Source organism: Bremia lactucae, linkage group LG9 (genome assembly GCF_004359215.1).
Source record: "Bremia lactucae strain SF5 linkage group LG9, whole genome shotgun sequence".
Taxonomy (NCBI): Eukaryota; Oomycota; class Peronosporomycetes; order Peronosporales; family Peronosporaceae; genus Bremia; species Bremia lactucae.
This window is the reverse complement of record NC_090618.1, coordinates 412,394-429,950: the sequence shown is the minus strand read 5'-3', so window position 1 is coordinate 429,950 and position 17,557 is coordinate 412,394. Positions and strand designations below refer to the sequence as shown.

Genomic DNA, 17,557 nt, shown 5'->3' with positions numbered 1-17,557 from the left:
CAATAGAAAGAAGAGATACTTAATTATATATATACAGTTATCATTTTAACCCTCATTAAGCTAGTTGCCTTAAAGAGAAGTCTTCCTCTGCACGTACTAGTGTACGTGAAATAAAGTAAAGCACCACTCGCAACTGAAGCAGTGCGAAGTGGATTTGTACTGAAGCAGTACAAGTCGTAGTGCCCCGTTAAAACTTTGCACTGCTTCAGTGCAAGTGGTGCCACACATCACCTCACGTACACAAGTACGTGCAGAGAAACACTCTCTTTAAAACACTGTTTAAAGAGGGTAAAAAGAAAACTGTATAATATAAGTAAGTTCTTCTAATTCTATCTTTTTTCAACTAACTTCATTATATACTAGTACAAAAAGTGTAATAAAGTCTTTCTAACCGGCCAAAGTTGCCCTTATGTTACACAGTCCCCGTTAAGTACATTTAGTGTACTTAAGGGGATGGTCAAGTACTTAAATTAAGTAATTAGACCCAGCACTCGGGTGTGGTTTACATTTGTGACTAACCCTTGTGTATGTGATGCACATAGGTGCATTCACATTAGGAGGGATGACGGCTAGCGTCATCCGTTACGCGAGGTATTTAGCAAGATACGCGCGCAATACAGTTAAGTGTTATCTTTAGAGATGATGTTTTGATTGGTAAAAATAGGTATTTATGTTTAACGCGATTAAATATAAATCAGTCTGAAAACTACTTTCTACTTAGTAAGTGCGCACGAGGAGCCGAATTACCGCTCCCGTGCCGACACTTTTCTGGAGTGCTTAGTCCGTTGGGTGAGGTCGCTAAGACGCTTACCACAACCTCACTGCACGCTAGAATAGACGGTCAAACCGTTCCTCGCTGTGTTAGGCTGTGTGCTTAAGTAGAGCGTGGCCGCATTAATACGTTTCCGTTTACACTTGGTCGCACTAGAAATCCTTCCTACGACCCGCATCTCTGCGTGTGTACGTGAGGATAAGCCTCAAAATCGATTTGGCTCATTCTTTTCACCTCTCTGAACATCGTCGGGAGGTGACAGGGCATATGGCGCAGGGACTTGCTCAACAAGCCCTGGCCAGGCACCTGGGCAGTCCTCCTGAGCAACATGTTGCTCAGTTGGAGCAGTTTGACGCATTCGTGCTCGGACAGCGGAGATCCGCGTCCGCGGCACAGAGCCATGCTGCGGCGGAGTCCGTCACTCAGACTCAGGATGAGCTGAGGCATGAGCAGGCTCGGAGCGAGGCTCTCAACAGAACTCTTCAGATGCTCTCAGCACGGATGCACCAGCCGAGGCCCATTCGGATGGACCCGCCCAAGTTCGATGGAACTGCAGCGTACACGATTGTCCACTGGCAATGCGGAGTCGCGCAGCGCATTGAGGACGACAGCCGGAGGGTGTCGTACGCTATGTCGCATATGCGCGGTAAGGCCTCGGAGTGGGCTTACTCGGCGCTTATAGCGGACAGAAAGGCGTTCCCTATATGGGCGATCTTTAAGACAAAGATTCGCGCCATGTACCAGCCGCCGAACAACGAAGTGTTGCTTCAGGTGCGCTTCTTTGGAGCGCGACAGGCGAAGCGATCTCTGCAAGAGTATGTGCAGGAGATGCGCTCGCTGTCGGCGTCATTACCGTAGGTCCGATTCCGGAGCACATTAAGGTGCCCACGTTTATGAACGGACTACGGCATGGCCCATCGCGACAGGCCGTTTTCAGAAAGGTGCCGTCGACGATGGAAGAGGCAATCCAAATTGCCTTGGTTGAGGAGCCATCCTACAACAGTGCCTCGGCGACAGCTTGGTATAAGCCGTCGGCCGAGAGGCCAGATGCTACTCCCATGGAGTTGGGCAATGCAGACGTTGTCTGCTATGATTGCGGCATGCGCGGCCATATGATGGGCTGCTATGCCAGGGTTCCTGCTGGGGATAGATACCACAAGAGGACTCCCTTTTCGAAGAGCGATGGCAAGAACCAGCGTGTGAGACGCATGAATTCTGCATCGACCACTGAGAGGTCGGGAAATGCAGGAGCGCAGAAGGGGCGGGATGCCCCACTCACGCGGACTCTGAAACTACCCCTAACTTTAGAGTTGTGGAACAAATGGGTAGCATAGTCCCTGAGGTCTTAAAATTTCGGACATCAACCCTGCTGCTCTATAGCGCTCAAGTACGAGGCTATGACCAGGTGATGACCCTCCTAGTGGATTCGAGTGCATCACAGAATTTTGTAAGACTCGCGGCTCTAAGAAAGAGACCGGCGATGTTTGAGTCGCTTTGACAGTTTGGCAAGCGAGAAGAGGCGACCGTTCTTTAGCGAACGCCGCACTCATTAACTCTGAGGGAGTTCAGGTAGAACTCGCTTTCAGCTTTAGTGACTTTTCTTGTAAAGAGAAGTTCACAGTGCTAGGAATGGAGAGTCTTTATGACCTCATCCTAGGCATGCCATGGTTGGCGAAGTACCAACCATGGATAGACTGGCATACACGCACAGTTTCGAGCTCTACGCAGGACACCGGAAGGGGTGTGCTCCTGCGAGAGGTGTATGTAACTGATGTCGTGTCGAACACAGTCGAGGGTGCGTTGACGGGATGTCAAACGTCACCAATTCCTACCCACCTCGTGGAGACTGGGGTAGTGAAAAGGACGATGACAAGTAGTCATGCTTTCGAATTTCCTGCACAGAGCATAAAATCCTGTGGCAGCAGACGATGAGCTGACAGGAAGTCAAGCGTCGCATGAACCGGCACGGCGCCTAGAGCCTGGTGCGATTGGAAGGGGTGCGTTAGCCAGGAGAGCAACGGCACCCGCTTCCCAAAAATCTCGTCGTTACTCAGAGAGCGAATACCCGACAGATTAGGACGATCAAAGGCACGTCTAAACGAGTGACAATCGGAGAGTGACGTTTGTATCAGTTCCTATTAGCGAGGACGGGCCTTTGAACGAGGTGTTCGAGGCCGCCAAAGACGAAATTGCAGAGGCATCCTCAGTTGAGGTGCTCCGTCAAGTCTTTAAATCTACCGAGGAGATAGTAAATCTCCCGGAAATGTCGTGGGGTCTGTTCCTTGCCGAGTTAAAGGAAGGAAAGATCCACGAAATAGTCACACCAGTTCCAAAAGAGGACTTGGTGGACTGTTGCTCGTCGTCCACAATGGACAAGAGTGATCTAGAACGGACAAAAATACAAATACACGGTTCGCTGCTCAAGGCTGGAATGCCTTGAGATACAGTCCGTTCTTCGAGGTTCTGTGGAAACATCGTGATGTGTTCCCAGCAGAAGTGCCGAGCCGCCTACCAGCAGATAGGGGTATCGGGCACGAGATAGACCTCGAACCTGGCACCAAGTATTGTGTGACCAGGCAATGGCCGTTGCCGAAAGAACAAGTCGATTATATCGATGAGTTCTTCGACAANTCATGGGCGATCTTTAAGGAAAAGATTCGCGCCATGTACCAGCCGCCGAACAACGAAGTGTTGCTTCAGGCGCGCTTCTTTGGGGCGCGACAGGCGAAGCGATCTCTGCAAGAGTATGTGCAAGAGATGCGCTCGCTGTCCGCATCCATAACCGTAGGTCCGATTCCGGAGCACATTAAGGTGCCCACGTTTATGAACGGACTACGGCATGGCCCATCGCGACAGGCCCTTTTTAGAAAGGTGCCGTCGACGATGGAAGAGGCAATCCAAATTGCCTTAGTTGAGGAGCAATCCTACAACAGTGCCTCGGCGACAGCTTGGTATAAGCCGTCGGCCGAGAGGACAGATGCCACTCCTATGGAGTTGGGTAATGCAGACGTAGTCTGTTATAAATGCGGCAAGCGCGGCCATATGATGGCTCGCTGCTATGCCAGGGTCTCTGCTGGGGCGAAGACGCCCAGCAAAAGGACTCGCCTTCCCAACGGGCGATGGCAAGAACCAGCGTGCGAGACGCATGAGTTCTGCATTGACCACTGAGGGGTCGGGAAATGCAGGATCGCAGTAGGGGCGGGATGCCCTACTGACGCGGACTCTGAAGCTACCCCTAAGTTCAGAGTTGTCGAACAAATGGGTAGCATAGTCCCTGAGGTCTCGAAATTTCGGACCTCAACCCTGCTGGTCTATAGCGCTCATGTAAGAGGCTATGACCAGGTGATAACCCTCCTGTGGATTCGGGTGCATCACAATTGTTTTAAGAGCTCGCGGCTCTAAGGAAGATACCGGCGATGTTTGATTTGCTTTGCCAGGATGGCAAGCAAGAAGCGGCGACCGTTCGTTAGCCAGAGGCGCGCTAGTTAAGTCAGAAAGAGTTCAGGTTGAACTCGCCTTCAGCTTTAGTGACTTCTCTTGTAAAGAAAAGCTCACAGTGCTAGGTATGGAGAGTCCGTACGACCTCATCGTAGTCATGCCATGGCTGGCAAAACACCAACAATGGATAGATTGGCGTACACGCACAGTTGCGAACTCTACGCAGGACACCGGAAAAAACGTGCTTATGCGAGAGGCGTATGCAACTGATGTCGTGTCAAACACAGTTGAGGGCGCGTTGAGGATGTCAACCGTCACCAATTCCTACCCAGCTCGTGGAGACTGAGATAGTGAAAAGGGCAATGACAAGTAGTCATATGTCCCATCGTCCTGCACAGAGTCGAGAGCCTGTGCAGTAGACGGCAAGCTGACCGGAAGTCAAGCGTCCATAAACTGGCACAGGGTTTAGAGCCTGGTGCGGTTGGAAGAAGTGCGTTAGCCAGGAGAGCAACGGCACCCACTTCCCAGAAAGGTCGTGGTGACTCGAAGAACAAGTACTCAATAGATTAGGACGATCAAAGGCACTTCTAAACGAGTGACCTTTGGATCAGTCTCTAATAAAGAGGACGGGCCTTCGAACGAGGTGTTCGAGGCTGTCAAAGACGAAATTGCGGAGGCATCCTCAGTTGAGGTGCTCCGGCAAGTCTTTAAATCTGCCGAGGAGATAGTAAATCTCACGGAGATGTCGTGTGATCTGTTCCTTGCCAAATTAAAGGAAGGAAAGATCCACGAAACAGTCGCACCAGTTCCGGGAGAGAACTTGGTGGACTGTTGCTCGTCGTCCACAATGGACGAGAGCGTCCTAGAAATGGACAAAAAGAAGCACTTCGCCGGTCAAGGCTGGACTAGCCTTGATAGAAAGTCCGTTCTTTGAGGTTCTGTGGAAACATCGCGATGTGTTCCCAGAAGAAGTGCCAAGCCGCCTACCAGCAGATATGAGCATCGGGCACGAGATAGTACTCGAACCTGGCACCAAGTATTCTGTGACCACGCAATGGTCGTTGCAGAAGGAATATGTCGATGAGTTCTTCGACAAGTGAGCCAAGGCGGGACATGTACGTGAGAAGAAATTGCCTAGCCAAAACAGCTGTAGGATCCCCTTGGGATGCCCCAAGGTTTGAAAAACCACCTGCGACATTCAACCGAGTGGTGGCTCACGTGATGCGTCAGCACCGTGCCTACGCCCCCCATTACTTTGACGATGTATTCGTGCATAGTAGGGCCGAGGAGAGCGCAATAGAGTCGCGCAAGTGTCATGTAGACGCTGTGTTGCAGACATGGAAGGACGCCCAATTGTACGTCAACTTGCAAAAGTGCGTCATAGGGGTCCCTGAGATACCTGTACTGGGCTGCATCGTTGGTACACATGGTGTACGAGCAGACCCAGACAAGGTAAAATCATCAAGGGATGGCTAATCCCATGGCATGTGAAGAATTTGCGCAAATTCCTAGGACTCGCTAATTACTTGCATAAATATAGCAAGAATTATGCGGAGCAAACTAAACCATTGTCTGATCTCTTTAAAACACGCAGAATGGGTTTGGTTAAAAGAGCAAGATGATGTGTTCGCATCGGTAAAATAATATCTTGTAGAGGCACCGGTGTTGGCATTGCCAGACGCGGATAAGCCCTTTAGCGTCGTCTGCGATGAAAGTAATTTTGCAATTGACAGCGCGCTCATGCAGAAGGATGACGACGGCGTTGACCGGGTCTTCTCTCATCAGCCTCGGATTTTAAAAGCCGTGGAACTAGATTACTTTGTGCATGACAAAGAGCTACTTTCGATAAAGTGTGCCATTGTCAACTATTGGTCACCGAACCATTGTGGTTTATACGGATCACGCATCACTGCGGATTCCTATAACCTCAACGCATCTCTCGCCTAGAATGACAAGATGGCTTACATTCTTCTCAGAATTTAATTTCAAAGTTAAATACAAGCCGCGTATGTCGAATGTCTTCGCTTACGCTTTATCGCACAGACCAGACTTCGAGGTAAGACACTAGGGAAGTGTGTCTAGTGCTAAAGCACAATTCTAGCCGTAGCCATGAAAGCATGCCACAGGATGAGCTTATTGTCCTCAAATTAAAAGAGAGCTGCAGTCAGGACGACCATTGTCGCCTGCTGTTTGATCACTTTGGTAGACGAAAGGTTACCCTTTGTCGCACCTAAAAGCTAATTCAAATTGCTTCAGCTACGGCGATGGCCTCTTATGGCATCAGCTGTCACCTTGTGATCCCTTAAACATTTATGTGCCTCGGACACAGATCTCAAGCTAGTGATCCTTCACGAGCTCAATGATGCACCATCTAATGAGCATCTGGGCCGTGAATAGACATTCTTACGAGTGTCAGAGGAATTTTGGTGGCCACACCTACATAGATGGGTGGCCAACAATATTCGCTCTTGAACAGTGTCAGCGCATTAAGCCTGCACCGTCCAGCAGTGCGCCACTGAAGCCGCTACCGATTCCAACCAACTGCTGGAAGTCAGTAAGTCTGGACTTCATGTTTGACATTCCGCCCGATTATAAGGGTCGGACGGGGCCCGTCGTCTTTGTAGACAGACTGAGCAAAATGGTGCGTTTCGCACCATGTAAAACATCGATCACAGGCAAGGGGGAAGCTCTCTTGTTCCTGGATCATGTTTACCGACTACACGGGATGCCCGAGTCCATAGTATCGGACCGGGATCCACATTTTACGTCTGGTTTTTGACCACATGTGTTCGAGCTGCTAGGTAGCAAGCTCCACATGTCGACCGCAGATCATCCTCAGACCGATGGCCAAACAGAACGTGCCAATCGGGTCGTGGCGGATGTCTTACGCACTATTGCAACTCCTAAATAATGGAGCAATCAATTGCCCTTTGTGGAGCTCGCTATAAATAACAGTGTCCACGCCATTATGGGTAAGACATCGTTCTACATTAACGGACTGCGCTATCCTCGGACGCCAGTCTCGTTTGTGCGCAGCCCGAGTCTTAGTGGGGGAGGGCCGCTCACTATGCTCGGTGCGAAAGAGGGACATGGTATTGTCAATATGGCAATGCCCCTCGAGGGTATCATATCAGCGACAGAAACTTGCCCTAGTGACCCTGCCAGTTTAGTAGTGGTTAATAAAACTACGTCTTATGACCGACCTATCGGCGATATCATAGGCGAGTTCAATGCTAGAAGCGTGAACGAGGCTTTACGCTTTGTGGATGAGCGATATGCCATCACACGAAAAGTCCGTGACGCAATGGCAAGCGCACAGGACAAGAAAAGAATATGCGGATCGAAATGGTCGCAAAGTAATGAGCGCTTTAGAGTGGGTGAAAAAGTCTATTAAGTACTGATACTCTACCTAAAAATGCAATTTCTGTACTACTTGGAGGTACTACGAATTTGTTGCCGCGTTTGATTGAACCTTTATGGTAGTTGAAGAGGTTAAAGACCTAGATTTTAGGCTTACCCTTCTCCCGTGTATGAAGACGCACCCTGTATTTTACGTGGGCGTCTTAAACGGTATGTAGACCCAAATGTAGTCACATACCCCATCCGTCTAAGGAGACCGATAGTGACGCCGACTGTGAGTCGAGCTTCGTTCGGGTGAGGGGGACGGAGAAGGCGAAAAACGATTAGTAGACCAACTCCCTCCACCACGAACAGGACCCGGACATCACGCGAGTAGCGCGGATCTATCAGCATTATCCTCTCCAGAAGGACCAAGCAAGTCTTCAGGCGCTCATAACCTTGACGAACCTTCGCTCGGACATCATAAAGATCCGAGGTCAGTCGCAAGCTTTGATTCTTGATCCACAATACGTCGTTCAGCAGCGCTTACGCCTGCGGCTGTATGGATGAAGGTAAGGTAGCCGCGAGTAGGTAAGCGATATCGCCACTCCTATCGGACGCCGCCTGCACTGATGGAGGCGGGCGGGGATCAACGTTTCCTTTTTACAGGGAAGCGGTCATCCCCAACCGCGTCCATCAGGGCAGGTGTGCTTGCTTACAGCTCCGGGAGACAAAGGTATCAGATCCTCGTCCAACGCAGAGGTTCCCCGAAGAGTTTCTACTCTTGGGAGTCGATCGATATCCTACGTATTGATGTGCTCGGCTTAATGGCTGCCTATGAAAAAAATTGAGCACCAGCTGAGGCCTCTTCGCAAGTCTCAAATGGACTAGCAGAAGCAGCGTTGCGAGAAGAAACAGGGACTAAAGCACCGCCCATGAATTCTCTTACCTTGCAAGCGGGCGAAACTATTTCGCTGCGACCGCTGTTTCATCGCATCAGAATTCGGATTGATGGGGCGCGTGAATTCCGCCTCGTATTGGTCGGGCGTTTCATTTGAGCGTACCATGACCGGGTTAGGAAAAATACGCCGAAGCGATTTTCCTTGAGCTTCCATGATTTAAAGACGCCATAAAAATTATGTGCGTCTAGAAGAGCGTGCTCGAGGAGCGACGCTGTCGGCCCGTTTAAACGACGCCATTTAGATGGAAGGGGTATCAGTGGTATGCCACCCGTCACATAGCCACGATCAAAACGACTGGCTTGTGACACCGATTGAGCACGTTTACGTGTCGTCGGCGGAGCTTTTAGCTCAGAATCCTCAATGTCAGACCCATTATGAATAATGGTCTGAGCATAAGGCGTTGTGGTTTTACCCAACGGAGAAGCGACTGCGCCTTTATGGGCAGCACTCTCATATATGGTCGCTGCGCTATCCAGCGCAGATGACGAGACAGCATTAGTAAAGGTTGCTGTCTCCATGTTCTGAGCCATGGAAGAAATTGGATGGGCAATAATGCGCCATCATCTTTCCGCATGAGCTCGTTGTCGCATCACTTCTATGAGGTTACGGCAACGGCGTCGACTCATTGTAGTCGACATTGAGCGACAGATCAACATCCTCACTCTTAATGTGGGATAAATCCTAAGCCCGTTTAGGCGACAGCAGCAGTAGCTGTCAGCGTTTCGACTAAGGCATTGGACGCTGCCGGCGAGTTAACGCGGCGCGTGCGCTCAGTGCGAGGTTGTGTGGGCATCTTCGCAGACGACCCACCAAAGTGGCCCCTTTTCGGTGGCATCTTTAGCGCCGTGTATGAAAACACAGGTCGCTAAAGTAAATGAGAGAACTAGCGGCGCGTTAAACAGCTCGCAGTTCCTCCATCCTCTTTGACAAATTTTAAAGTGTAAATTCGTTCTTAAAGGGGTGGATGGTGTAACGGGCTAAAGTTACCCTAATATTAAACAGTCACTGCTAAATTCACCTGGTCTACTTAAGGGGACATTCAATTACTTAAATAATTTAGTCAGACCCATCACTCGGGTGTGGTTCGCATTTGTGACCAACCCTTGTGTATGTGATGCATCTAGGCGCATTCACATTAGGAGAGATGACGCCTAGCATCATCCGTTACGCGAGGTATCTAGGAAAAATATGCTCGCAATACAGGTTAGTGTTAGCTACAGAGATGACATTTTTGATTGGGTTCAGTAGGGGCGCGACACCCTACTCATCAGCAACTTCACGAGAATTTTGCAAATCTCTTGACTAAAGTTGCTCCAGACACACAAATATTATGTATCTCTGCACCTGGCGATGAGGTATCCATCATTATCTTGAAGCTAAAAAGTGACAGCTGATTTGCCACTTAGAGCCCTAGTGGATTGTGGGGCGTAGAATCATTTTATTCGTCGCCAGTCGCAAGAGGCTCGTAGGCAGAAATATGTTGAGCGCGACTTCCCTCAAACGAGGATGACGAAGCTTCTAGCGACAGGCGCATCGGTAACAGTAATGAAACGCGTAGTGAAATTTCACTACACATTAAAAGATTACAGTACGATGATGATTATATCGTACTGGATTTGGATGACAAATTTGATGTCATCCTAGGTTTACCTTGGCTCAGAAAATATGAGCAAGAATCGTCTGGCAGCATCGATCCGTAATATGCCTGCCACTTGTTCATCAGATAGCAATGTGAAGGCTGGTATTGAGAGATATACTACTCAATCCTGGGAGTCACTTAAGACATATCCATTATACAAGGATTTGATTAAATTCAGGGATGTATTCTCTTAAACAATTCCATGCAATCATAAAGGAACTCGACATGAGGTCGAGATCGAACCGGGCTCGAAGTTCTGTGTCATGAAGCAGTGACCACTGCCTCGTGAACAAACACTTGTGATCGATAAATTCTTTATCGATCGAATAAAAGCGGCCATGTAAGGGAGTCAACCTCCTCACATTGCTCTCCGCGACCTTATGTGTGCGAAAGACCACAGGAGGGTGGCGGATAGTATGACTTTATACATCATTACGCATTCAATAAACTGAATGCTGCAACAATACCGACTCAAATGCCGATGCCTAGAAAAGACGTAATCATAGATGGTTTGTCGAAAAGTACCATCTTTTCGTCTATGGATCTGATGGATGTATTTTATCAGATCCGTATGCGTTAACGGGACATCCCCTACACAGCAGTGAGCCCTCCCAGTGGGATGCTCTGGCTTAGCAACGAACTGCAACATTCAGCAAATGCGTAACGAATCTGTTGAAACCGGTGCGAAAATACGCACCGAGTTAAATTAACGATGTATTCGTCCATAGCCGGGCCATGGACGGAAAGACGGACGTGGAAGTATATAAATCTCACGTTAGTCAGGTTATTACACTTATGCGAAAGCACAAGCTGCACGCAAATCTCAAGAAAATTATATTCGCTGCAAGCGAAGTACCAATTCTTGGGTGCATTGTCGGTAAACATGGTGTGCACCCTGATCCCGAAAAGATAAAGGCAATTACCGACTGGTTTAAAGCAAGAGTTTTATGTAATGTGTAATGAAAATGTACTATTTTATTATTTTATTTGGATGATTTTGACCTGTTAAGAATTTGTCTAAAATATTGAATAAAAATGAAATTATCAAAAAAAAGTTAAGTAGCATTTTAGTGAATATCATCAAGTTGATTCAAGTTAGGGCTATCGCCTCGAGGATAGAAGCGACCGCAACTCGAGATGGCGTCGCAAAAAGCGCCTCTGGAAGAAGGAACGATGAAGCTCGCGAAAGAGGAAAGTTTATTGTCACGACTACAAATCTAGTGTATAATACGATGCTGGTCGAGCAGATCCTAGCTCAAGATGCCATCAAAGGTTATCTGTTCATTGCACGAGTGCGAGTCGGACAAACTACAGCGGGATACAAAGGTAAAGTTCAAGGAGGCTTTGGAAAAGAGGCAAGCTGAAGCGAAACGAACGAAATCAGAATTGGAATTACGTAAGCTGCAACAAGACGTGTTTGCTGTGCATCAAGATGCTTCAGCCTACTCAAAGGAACTACAATGTCAATTCGAATAATGAAAAAATCGTTGTCAAGCTCCTGTCAAAAAGTAAATCGATGATGATTTTTAAGCAGAAGCATTTAGGCCAGAACATGATAAAAGTTCTACAATTGTTTTACAAAACAATTTTTGTCAACCCAATGCGGTGGGCTATGCAATTTGTTGATTTTAGTCGACCTCTATCATTTTTCGTCAGTCGTAATAATTAATTTTAATGTATAAGCTTAGATTACTTCATGGTGGGTTTTCAAAGCACTTAGGAAGGAAGAAGCACGAAATACAAGTTATACTTGTTATTACTATGATTAGGCATATGAACCTGACAATTTATGTAATGTGTGCCTTTGCTCGTGTAAAGCAAATGTACGGCTATCTACTGCTGGAAATGGTGGCTATTTTCTGGGTCCTTGTCCACCTGTAAGCTACCGAAGCGGCTGTCGACACTTACGCTTCCTTCTATCATCAACCGATCCCAGTCTTTTGCTGCAATTCGTCCTGCAAATTAAATGATTCGGTCTTTGAGTGCTTCTTGTGCAATCTACCCTCGTTCCTCCAGCACCTATACTTTGCTCGATTCCCGAGTCTGCAGCCGCAAGTTTGGTTTTTATTTTAGATTTCGATTTTGTTGCATTATTGACTGATGCAAGCGAGTCGAAACGCGTCTTACGTAGCAGCAGCATTGACAAGCGAGTCGAAAGGCAAACCAGTCACCAATTTCTGTTGCTCGATAGTACTTTGACGGTCTCTTTGGGCTGCAGTGGCCGCTTAATACTTTCAATTTTCCTTGCAATATTCTTTTTGGCCGTATCCCCTGAAGCTCCAACAAATGCGTTCACTCTGTTCATCTTCATTGCCTGAGTATGTATGTTCTTGCATATGTTCATGTGCAATTTGTCCGCCACAGAATCCGATCTTGCAGTCCTCATGTAGATGTTGGGCGACCGTCAGCTTGTCATCCTGCCGAAACACCTCGGTGTTGCTTTAAAGTTTGATGTCCTGTTCAAAGATGCACAACTCAGCTTCAATTGTGCGGCATTTGTTGTGCTGAAAGTGGTTCTCGCATGAACAAGTCAGTTTTGTAGGCATAGAATTTCATGCTGCGGTCGATAACGACATTTGCCAGAAATTACGAAGCCTATACTCCAAATGACTATACACACGACATCGGATTTGTTTTTGGTGGAAAGCTGGTGACAAACACCACGGACCACGGCTACCTATCGCCATGATACTACTGCATAGGTAGTTCTTTATGACGGTTTTTGTTGTTAACTGGCATCTCCGCGCTTTTTGCTTTCACTTATGTCTACGACGAGTAAGCTCGTGTTTAAGATTCAAGACATTCGGGCAAACCAATGTTAATCAGCGACACGTTATCGTGTCTTGTTGACGACGATCTTGAAGTGAAAAGCACGATTAGACGTTTTAAAAGGTTCGAACAGTGTAAGAAATATAGGAGACAACGTGTTTTGATTGTGTCTGTGACAAAAAACAACGTCTAGCCTTTTAAGTCGTGCGATGCTGCAGAGCTTTTGATTCACGTATCTGCTTCTTTGACAAGAATCAATCCCAACGGAGTTAAACGAGAGGATAGAGAGCTACTTTCTATTGTAACAATCTCAAAACTCAAAGACACAAGCATAAACAGTTCCACGATCGGGACAACATAGAAAGACTACATATCAATTCACGAAGCGAACGAGTAGACACGGAGTTCAAAAAACCAATGCATCGACTCTAGCATTACACGCACGTAATCTCTCGATCATGAAGGCTTTTTGAACATCTGTCATTCATTTACACCTGAACGTCTGGAATTAGCACTTCACACGGAACGAAACATAGGAGCAAATCCACCCCGCTCGACTTAAAGAGCCGAATTCTTGTCGACAGTAAAGATTCCTCCCGCGGCCTTTTTCGACTTGTGGCTCCGTCGCTTAATGTAAATCATGCCAACAATTGCCAGCGCCGCGCACACAGCGGCAGCGGCAACAATTGGGACAACTAGAGAAGTTCCAGTGTCGACACTGTCGTCTGCTGACATGAATTTGACGGCCCCGGCACTAAATGCCGACACTTGCTCCGGTGACTGATCGGCAGTTGTGCTGCTGCTCGACATGGTATTGGAAGCAGTTGGCGATAAGGTCAGTGGAGCGATATCGTCGTTACCTGCGATATCGAGCTCGTCCTCGCACGAGGCATCGGTAGGAGTGTCACTAGGACCAGCAATGTCAAGCTCCTCGTTGCATGAGTCATCGGTGGGGGACTCAGCAAAAGTATCAATAGGGGTTTCAGCTGGAATCTCTGGAATATCGGGGATGTCGAATTCTTGACTGCACGAATCCGTGCCTGCTATGTTAAGTTCTTCCTCGCAGTCCGATCCAGCAATGTCCAATTCTTTGCTGCAGTCTTCCGTGTCAGCAATGTCAAGCCCGTCCAAGCAGTCTTCTTCCGTCGGCGTTTCAGCATCCGGTGTCGTTGCCGTGTCCGTCAATGTATCAATCGTCGATTCCTCTGTACTCTCGGGGGGGACTGGACCGTCGCGTGACGCGGCCGTTAAAACCTCTGGGACCGGGACGGTCGACGTGTCCGACGATACATCAGCTGGCGTCTCCTCGGCAGGAACTTCCGCTGAGGCATCGACTAACGTCTCACTAGGCGTTTCTAAAGAGGTATCAATGGGCGTCTCGACTAAAGTTTCGGTCGCCGCGTCCGGACTGTCCGAGAACGTTGGTAGTAATGGCTCAGCGGGTTCGGCTTCTATAAATGGTCAAAGAATATAAGTTAGTTTAATAGCTATTGTGTACCAGGCAAGCTATCAAGTAAAGGATTCTTGACGCACCTTTTTTCGATTTCCCAGGATTCATGGGCTCTTCCACTGAAACGTCAGAGGGCAAAGATTCAGATTCCGATCCCGTTTCCGGGGTATTCGCCGTGTCTAAAGAGGTATCAATGGGATTCTCCGGGACAGTTTCTGTTTCGGAAAAGGTATTAATGGGCGTCTCGACTGATGTTTCAGTCGCCGTGTCCGGACTGTCCGAGAACGTTGGTAGTAATGGCTCAGCGGGTTCCGCTTCTATAAATGGTCAAAGAATATAAGTTAGTTTAGGAGCTATTGTAAACCAGGCAAGCTATCAAGTAAAGGATTCATTGACGCACCTTTTTTCGATTTCCCAGGATTCATGGGCTCTTCTACCGGACCGTCAGAGGGTAAAGATTCATATTCCGATTCCGTTTCCGGGGCATTTGCCGTGTCTAAAGAGGTATCAATGGGATTCTCCGGGACAGTTTCTGTTTCTGAAGAGGTAGTGGGCGTCTCAACTGATGTTTCAGTCTCCGTGTCCGGACTGTCCGAGAACGTTGGTAGTAATGGCTCAGCGGGTTCCGCTTCTATAAATGGTCAAAGAATATGAGTTAGTTTAGAAGCTATTGTGTACCAGGCAAGCTATCAAGTAAAGGATTCATTGACGCACCTTTTTTCGATTTTCCAGGATTCATGGGCTCTTCCTCTGGAATGCCAGAAGAAGAAGTTTCCGTTTCCGTCGATGGAGTGCTCGTATCCGTGCTAGTATCAACCGTGCTAGTATCAGTCTCGCTCGTGTCAAGGGTACTGATGTCAGGGGTACTGGCGTCAGGCGTGGTGGTGTCAAGCGTCGTTTCTGTACTCGTTGTGGCAGAGTCCGTGCTCACATCCGCGGTGGTCTCATCTCCAGCAACGTCCAATTCTTCGCCGCAATCGTCCGCGCCTGCAATATCCACGCCATCATCGCAATCGTCGCCTGCAATGTCCATCCCTTGAGAGCAGTCATCGACGTTGGCAATCTCTAGCTCTTGGTCGCAATCGTCGCTGCCAGCGATGTCAAATTCTTTGCTGCACGACTCGTCCGAGGGGACAGGACTCTCGACTTCAGGAGTGTCGGATGTCGGAGTCTCTGGTGTTTCAGGAGTCTCAGGAGCTCCAAGAATTTTTGGAGCTTCAAGAATCTCAGGACTGTCGGAAGTCGGACTCTCGACTGTTTCAGTAGTCTCAGGAGCAAGCTCGAACTCTTTGCTGCAGGAAGCATCGGTATCGCCAGTGCTCTGGACTGGAGGTGTGTCAGCGGTGTCAGTTAATGTCGACGTCTCAGCGCCCACGTCGACCTGCTCAGCAGTCGAGAGTGTGCCGGCGTCTTCGCTCGCGAGGCTCGACTCGGAAAAGTCGATGGCGTCGACCCGCGCAACGCAAAGCATGGCGGCGAGAACGAGACCATGGGCGACCTTCATTTCGCTTTGAGGTATGAATGAGAAGGCCTTTTGTATCAACTGGCTCTATCGACTTCGGTTCTCACGAGCAGAAGTTTAATTGGAGAATGGAGAGCAAAGAGCAGTACACAAGATTGGCCTGGAAGGCTTAGGCATCTTGAGCTGGGAGGCTTCAGTGCAGAGAGTCAGACGTATTGGCTGGGTCGAGACGTGCACTGCCAGCTGCTGGTAGCGAATGCACGACCGGCCGTCGTTTAAACGTTTACAGTTTGTATGGGGTGTGTGGGCAGTGGAGGTTCTGTGCATGTAAAAGACGTAGAGTCCAGACATTGTCTCCACTCGCAGATGGGCAACAGTAATGCGGTATGAGCCGAAATTTTTAATTTTACGCCGAGTGAGCTCACACAGAACTTCAAGAGTACGTCTAATATTGTCCCCCAAGACCCGCGAGACCCCGTCCATGTATCTAAAAAAATGCTTTCATTTGTAGCTACTTCTTGGCCAAACAGACTCAAATGATTACATGTATGTCTTTCCAGGGAAAATCGCGCACGATGCTTCTTGTCTACTTAACTTTACTTTCCAGGAGGCTGCCGCCGCCTGGTCACGTTGTCAGCGTTCTGTTAGCTGCGTGCCAAAGCTCAAGCACAAAATTGGAAGGGCATGCAATACGCGGGGTGAGTGTTTCATTTTTGATTTAAAGATCTCCATGCAAAAGATTCTTAAATGTACAATGTACAAACAATCGCATAAACTGACAATAAAACTATCAATCTGAGATAAAACGTCGAGCGGAAGTGTCACCTTGGCAGATCTCTCATGTCACCAGTGCTAGACAAATCAGATATCACCCCGATGCCCGACTTTAATTTAATTGATGAAACGAAGAAGCCAACAATTTAATTTTATGTGGCTCATTCGATCAGACCCATAATTAGTAAATTGCTCGAGTTGTAAAAGCCTTTTCTTGCATGTTTTTTTGTTAAGCGATAGCAGAGGAGTTATTTGTTTAGACGCGGGCAAGGGGTTAATAGTATGGAAATTTTCAAGCTGTTGCCAATAGCAGTGCTTCACATTCAGTTGGATCAGCAGCCACCAGAATTTGGCACTCATGTAACTGTAGCGCGCCATCTGATCGTAAGCATACCACTTGTACGGGGTGGATGAAAACTTACCAGATGGCAGTGAGGAGCGCTGGCACGATGCTGGGTCATTTATATTTAAGTTTCCTGCAAAGTATTGCTAGAAGAATTCCTTGCATTAGACACTTGTCGAGGCGTTGAATACTTAACATCAGATTGAAAGCGTGACGATCTTCTTGTCGCCATCCCAAAGTGCGATCAACATCCTCCCGCGCTGCCATATTAATACATGTGGCTGCACTGTAGTGTTGATGCCATCCTTGTGTAGAGGCGACAAAGTCGCTGCGTTGCATAGCATGAGCATGAGTCACGTCCGAACAACAAAAACGGTAGTGTTTTTACAACTGAGCGCCAATCTCGATGCTCGGAGCCGTGAACTTACCGTCTTTACCGCCAAGTCAGGGTTGCTTTGACATGCGACAAAACGAACAATAGCAACGAGACTTTGCACGATGATTCTGTGGAATACGATAAACGATATCTATAAGCTATCTTCTAGTGAAGCATGACACGACATGCTCTGCATTGCATATAATAGACGGAGCTACAAGCTTGCGCACTCA

The 17,557-nt window shown here is 48.1% G+C and overlaps 2 protein-coding genes across 2 annotated transcripts; one reads left to right on the top strand and one right to left on the bottom strand.

The window, feature by feature from the left end:
* Positions 1-11,410: 11,410 nt before the first annotated feature.
* Positions 11,411-11,626, top strand: CCR75_003293 (uncharacterized protein; the record flags this gene model as incomplete). Its single annotated transcript, XM_067961390.1, has 1 exon — positions 11,411-11,626. The coding sequence occupies one exon, from the start codon at positions 11,411-11,413 to the stop codon at positions 11,624-11,626; it is 216 nt and encodes a 71-aa protein (XP_067821507.1).
* A 1,435-nt stretch (positions 11,627-13,061) lies between these two features.
* On the bottom strand, positions 13,062-15,885 carry CCR75_003294 (uncharacterized protein). Its single transcript, XM_067961391.1, has 4 exons — positions 15,084-15,885; positions 14,770-15,000; positions 14,453-14,686; positions 13,062-14,370 (listed from the first exon to the last, which is right to left on the bottom strand). The coding sequence occupies exons 1-4, from the start codon at positions 15,871-15,873 to the stop codon at positions 13,478-13,480; spliced, it is 2,148 nt and encodes a 715-aa protein (XP_067822104.1). The 5' UTR covers positions 15,874-15,885; the 3' UTR covers positions 13,062-13,477.
* Between the last annotated feature and the right edge of the window lie 1,672 nt (positions 15,886-17,557).

Bases quoted from the DNA above. Each gene is read 5' to 3' on its own strand.
- CCR75_003294 (XM_067961391.1), bottom strand. From the start codon at position 15,873: ATGAAGGTCGCCCATGGTCTCGTTCTCGCCGCCATGCTTTGCGTTGCG. The intron at 15,001-15,083 runs GTGCGTCAATGA...GACCATTTATAG, and splicing joins TCCTGGAAAATCGAAAAAAG to AAGCGGAACCCGCTGAGCCA. The intron at 14,371-14,452 runs GTGCGTCAAGAA...GACCATTTATAG, and splicing joins TCCTGGGAAATCGAAAAAAG to AAGCCGAACCCGCTGAGCCA.